This window comes from Mesocricetus auratus, unplaced genomic scaffold (genome assembly GCF_017639785.1).
Source record: "Mesocricetus auratus isolate SY011 unplaced genomic scaffold, BCM_Maur_2.0 Super-Scaffold_100013, whole genome shotgun sequence".
NCBI lineage: Eukaryota > Metazoa > Chordata > Mammalia > Rodentia > Cricetidae > Mesocricetus > Mesocricetus auratus.
The window spans coordinates 78,757,619-78,763,618 of record NW_024429196.1 but is presented as its reverse complement, the minus strand read 5'-3'; the positions used below and the strand labels follow the sequence as shown (position 1 = coordinate 78,763,618).

Below are 6,000 nucleotides of genomic sequence, written 5' to 3'. Positions count from 1 at the left end.
GTGTCTGCCCTCCTACCTCCCAGCATCCTGCCAACATATTGGAGTAGTATTTGATGCTACGAGACGATAATTAGCGGGTAGGAAAAGACCCACCCTCGGCTCAAACTCCAGTCACCCAGGGTGCTTCCTAGAGTTCTGAGTACGCAAACAGCAAACGTCTTTCTGAAATGAGGCTGTGATCAAATAAGCCAGGAAGGGGGGAGACATGGGAAAGATGCCTCAGTTCTGAACCAGGGTGTTCGCGTGTCCACTCAGCACGGACAGGAGAGCTGGCTCCCTTTTCTTCCCGTGACGGTTGCCCGGGTTTGCTGAGTCTCCCACCTCTCCCACTAAAGGACGGGATCCCAGACTCAAATGCTCTTCCCTTCACTCTGGCTGGTAACCCACACACCGCTGGCACCCATTGAACAAGGCGCTGGGCAGGCGTGCCCGCTCCGTGTCACACACCTGCCTTTCAGGTGTCACGCCTTCTCCCCGGCGTCCGAAACGCCGAGGGGGCAGAAGGGCACATGGCGGGCACGTCCTCACTCACATGTGGAGCTAGTTAAACTGGTCCCATAGGCATAAGGTGTAGGATGGTGGTTTCTGGGAGCCGGGAACGGTGGTGGGGAGGGCGTGATGGAGACTGGCCAACCGGGTACAAAGCCACAGCTAGACAAAGGAAGTCACAGCACTCTGCAGTGCAGCAGGGCTGCTAAGCAGTAATTTATATTTCCAAAGAGGTGGGAGGAAGTATCTTGAGTGTTGAATATTTGAGATTTTATATATATATATACACATATATAATCAGTGTATCAGTATAAAAGATACACACGTATCTTCATACACTACATGCAATGTCAAATATCATACTGTGCTCCAGAGAAATACACAACTAGTATCAATTTAGAATAACTTAAGGAAAACAAAAACCAGTGTGCTTTGACTCCCTGAAGTCAGTTTACTCCAAATAATTGCCAGTTGTCAAAGACTTTCACCATGCAGCCCCTTCCTGCTTTGTAGAGCCGTGACTCTCCGCTGGAGGAAGCCTCCTGCCTGCATGATGCCCAGGAACTTAGGGAAGGCTCGCCCTCTGTACAGGAAGATGCAGCGCGTGTCTCATCCTGGGCGCCTAATCCAATGAGCACTCCTTCTTCTGGCATTAATCTGAGGACCATGACATCACCCCCAGTTTCTTCTCCAATCTTCTAGTCCAGAGCCTTAACTCTCCCCACACTGCCCCTGCCCACACCCCCATCACATACACTGAACCCCAGAAGTCAGTCCCAGCTCTGTCACACACGCTCGCGGACAACCTTCTCACACGTCTGCCTTGGAGGCTGGGGCTCCATTGTGGTTCCTTCTCTAGGGGGCTTCATCCTGGTACTCAGAGCCCAAGTCACCTCTTAGCCCTGTCACAGTCTGGCACAACAGCAAAGGTGGGGACAGGAACCACCCCCCCCAGATGGGAACAGGGCCCAGGCTTATCCCACCTCTCTGGTGCTGGGGAGTAGACAGGGCAGTGGTCCTGGAACTCACCTCCCCTGCCCTGAGCTGGGAAACCTCACTAAGAACCCTGGCTTCCCCTTCAGGTCTGGATATGTGATGACACCCGTCCTGCCTCACATTCCTGACTCTCCCAGAGAAGGTAAATATGGAGAACGGATATTTTTAAGTGGTTTATGCTAGTGGTTCTCCCTAACCTCCAAGGCCTGTCCTTCCAGCCTCACCAGTCCTTGGAGATCCTTCAAGCACCTCCCTACAGCAATGGCAGCCATTCGTATACTTGCCTTGTGGCCATTGCACCCAGAAATGAACACCATCGGAGTCCAGTTCTATCCTTTTACAGCAGAGGAAACTAGGTCACACGGATAAATACTGAGCACAGAGGTGGACCGAAAAGAAAAGCTTCCAGAGATGGCAGGGGCGGAGAATGAACTCTCGGCCACGCCGGCCACACCCAAGTCTACGCTGGCTGAGGCTGACGGACAAAGCTGGAATGATTTCTTCTGCTATAATTTCCTCTTTGATGAACTTGCTTTATTTGGGGGCTTGGATAAAACAGGAGCCAGATGAGATGAAATATAAAGCCACTTTAACACAAAACTCCCTGCTGTTTTTTCCCCTTTTCCTCTATTAGAAAATAAATTATTTATGTAAAAACATTCAACTGATCATAATGACATATAATTGAGATTGAGATTTTAATTACACAATTGGGGCAAAACTAGAGAAGTCATTTTTCAACAATTCTGATGCAACATAAACTTGCAATGGTACTCATTTGAAAAAAAATACCTAATTATCCTTCCGTTTGAAAATTTTCCCCCAAATGCCAGACAAAATCATTACTTACAGATCAGAGAGGTCAAGGTGTCGGAAATGCTTCCTCGACAAACTGGTCAGCTTGTTTCTTGTGAAATTACTGAAAGAAATCAGATACACGGTGTGAATTCATAAGGTCATGGTTTCTGAATGATGTGTTCGAATAAAGACTTTGTTTTCAAACATCACTTGCATATACTACATACAATGTCAAATATCATACTGTACTCCAATCGTGGCTTTTACCCGGAAAGATAACTTCCTGGGTTCGCTGCCTCTCTTGTGGCTTCTACATGCTGTGAAAGGATAGTGTGTGCTTCGTGGAGTCTATTTTTAATATTCTTATTTCACCCCAATGCTCACATCTCACATGGCGACTGGAAGTCCAGTTCTCTGCCTGGTGGAGGTCCTGAGGTTTTAAACATCGCAAGCTCACAAGAACACAAAAGCTTTCTGACTAAGGAGCATCTTGAACATCCTGAGGCACGTGGCAAGGCAAACAGAGTGTGGGATAGACACAGAGTATCAACTGTCTTTCGGGAAAGACCACCCGCGCTGTCTGAAGTGGTCCCGGTGAGGTCATTCACAGACGGCCTCAACAAGCAAGTAACTCTACGAAGAAGGCAGGATGAAAATTGGGGAACGGGGTATGTTGTCAGGCTTTATCCTGAACCCCCCAGAAACACGGTATCTTCAGATTTACATAAACCAGTGGAAAGATGCTTTATCCGTGGCAAATATATATGCAACAAAAAACAATAACAATGAAAGACCTGATGAGTCTCCTGGTGTGCTCCAAATATGCGATTCTGTCAGGTGGGTGGGCATTTCCAGTGATCTATGCCATGATCATGGGGGCGGGAAATTCCCAGCCATCACCCTGGCAGCTAAGTTTGTTTGCTGTTTAAATTCTGCTTCGAGTGAATGAGATATAATGTCTGATAGCGACAGTAATCCTGGCCCTGACCTGAGGCCAGTACGCTCAGTCAGCCCAGTGATTCTCAGTGGAAGTGCTTTCTGGTCTGTGTGAACAGTCATCTTCAGAGAGAGACCCAAGCCCGGGAAGAGAAATCATGAGCTAGCAACCGTGAGAGCCGGTCAATGGAGAAAGGTGTGTCTTCTCCTATCTCAAGAATGGGTGCAGAGGCAGGAGGATCTCTGTGAGTTCAAGGCCAGCTTGGTCTACAGAGTGAGTTCCAGGCCAGGCTCCAAAGCCGCACAGAGAACCTTGTCTCGAAAAACCAGAAGAAAAAAAAAGAAAGGAAGAAAAGGAAAAACAAGGTGGGTGTCCATCCGGTGGACCTCCTCACAGAGATCTCCAGCCACCTGAACCCCAACCGACAGCAGGATGCGCCCTGCCTTCTACACTTACACCACTTTACACTGGTGCACACCCACAGGAAACGGTGTAGGGATTCCAGCGTTACGCTGGCCTGCCCCTGTCACCTGGCAGAATGCACTCAGGCAGCACGCGGGACAGCCCATGACTACATAGTCTGCAAGCAGGTGCAAAGGACCCCTTTAAAAGAAAGACCCCGCCCACTTTCGCTCTCTTTCCCTGCTATTCCCCTGGGGCAGACAGGAGTTTTCCTGTCTCCCTCTTCTCTTCTGTCTTCTCTCTCTGTCTCTGTCTCTGTCTCTGTCTCTGTCTCTGTCTCTGTCTCTGTCTCTGTCTCTGTCTCTCTCTCTCTCTCTCTCTCTCTCTCTGTGTGTGTGTGTGTCTGTCTGTCTGTCTGTCTGTCTGTGTGTCTGTGTCTCTTTACCTCTTTCCCCAAACTTCTCACTTGAGCCCCGTCTGCCTGGTGTGTTTGACCCCTGCCATGGTCACCATCGCCTACCATGGACTTTGCCAAATTGCCCCCCACCCAGCTTTATCATAACAAGTGGTGTCCTACATGAAAGTATAATCCACTGGGAAGTTTTAGACTTCCCGTGTAAGTCTTTTCTTTTGGAACACGAGCTGAAGATGGGCTTCAGTGGAGCGCATCCCATTAAAAAGTCTACGCCTGTCTTAAGGCGCAGGCAGGTACGCTCATATTTGTCACAAATCCCAATCCCTCTGAAGAAATGAAACCAAAGGAAAAAAAATACGTTCTTCCCTCTTTCCAAGATAAGTTAAAAACAGGGAAGGAGGGGGACAAGGAGGGGGGAGGCAGGCCCTATGGAACAGCCACCCCCACCCCCATCAGTCCCATGCTGCCCTGTGGAACAATCCCCGCATTGGCTCCATTCTGCCCTATGGAGCAGCCACCCCACCCCCTCAGCTCCATTCTGCCCTCCCTGGAAGCAGCTGCTCTGTTGGGCTCCCAGCAGCACAGTGCAGAGCAGGGTTACCGGCCAAAGAACAAGATGAGTTTTATGAAGCATACTTAGGAAAGGGGCCAAAAGCCAAAAAGGAGGAAGAAGGAAGGGGGAAAAAAAAAACCAACAATCCTCTTACTGTTTGATTGTAAAACTCTGTTAAGAGCATAATTAGCACCTCGGCAAAGCCCCTGGAAAACACACATGCTGGCCTTTCTCACAGTCCTTGAGGGTTTTAGGGTCTGGGCAGCAATCAGAGGTACCTAGGCATACATTCAGAGCTCTGGAGGTGGCTGTGTGGGGCTAACCAACATGGACCAGGCAAGCTGAGGCAAGGATGAGCCAGGGTTCCCCGCTGAAGTTCCCCAAAGTCCAAGGGGCACTTTCCCACATTGCTGCGTGGGTGAGGGACCCCAGAGGGGTTGTCAGGCGAGCCTGGGACTGGAGAGGGACAGCTTAGTGCACACATTTCTTTATTGATAATCGAGGTCAGTGTAGTTTGCACTCAGGACATCCAGGGACAACAAGATGACCCCCAGGGTCCTCAGACCCAGGCAGAGGCTGGGACGGAAGGCAGATGCTGGAACTGGCACCTTCCCATCGTCCACGGCAGGCTGCCTGGTTCAGCCTCATTCTGTGACTGGGGAGAGGCCCCCTTCTTCACGAGGGAGCACGAAGCTCGCTGACACGCCACCGCTCTGTGAACGCCTACCCTTGCCTCATTTCTTCACGCCATACTGCTGGATAGTAGCCACTACACAAATCAATAAAGGTTTTGAAGTCTGATCAGTTATTGGCTCCTGCTTGTTGTCTGCTAAGGAAGCTACATAGAATATCTACCCCCTCTTTAGTTTCCTAGTTTAAATAAGACCACGTCAAGAGGCAGGACCAGATACATGACTTTATGGATGTGCGAGCTAGGGCACCATTAAAATTATCCTATAGCATAGCACAGAAACATATCCTATAACACACACACACACACACACACACACAAACCACACACACAAGGGCTATCAATAGAATTACAATTGGCCGTGGCCCACTGTTCATATTATAATGGGAGCATCAATCCCCCAAGAGTACACAAAGCAACTGCTGAGCGATTAAAGGTCTAAGGTCATTTGCAATGAAAATTCAAAAACTGAACTATTAAGGTCATTAATTACTTCTGAGCGAGTGCAGCGGAGCATTTCTCCATTCTTATCCTGCTGTCCCGTCTGTGCCACCAAGGGCTACCAACACACCAGGTTTGCCCCAGCAAACCAATCCAGACAGGCTGTCAAGAAGTGTTTCAAGGGGATGTGTTTTTAAAATGTGCCCAGAGTTTTGTTCTGGCTTTGCAGAGTGTTTTACATCTTACAAAGTGACTTCATTATTCCTGTCACATATAAA

General features: G+C 49.1%; 1 protein-coding gene across 7 annotated transcripts in view; it reads right to left on the bottom strand.

The window, feature by feature from the left end:
• Nucleotides 1-6,000, bottom strand: part of Ntrk2 (neurotrophic receptor tyrosine kinase 2) — a 337,851-nt gene that overhangs the window by 301,121 nt on the left and 30,730 nt on the right. For all 7 annotated transcript variants that reach the window (XM_005078411.4, XM_013119299.3, XM_013119298.3 and 4 more), the window contains exon 5: nucleotides 2,336-2,404. In XM_005078411.4, the coding sequence (XP_005078468.1) occupies nucleotides 2,336-2,404 (69 nt within the window). The remainder of the gene's footprint in view (nucleotides 1-2,335; nucleotides 2,405-6,000) is intronic.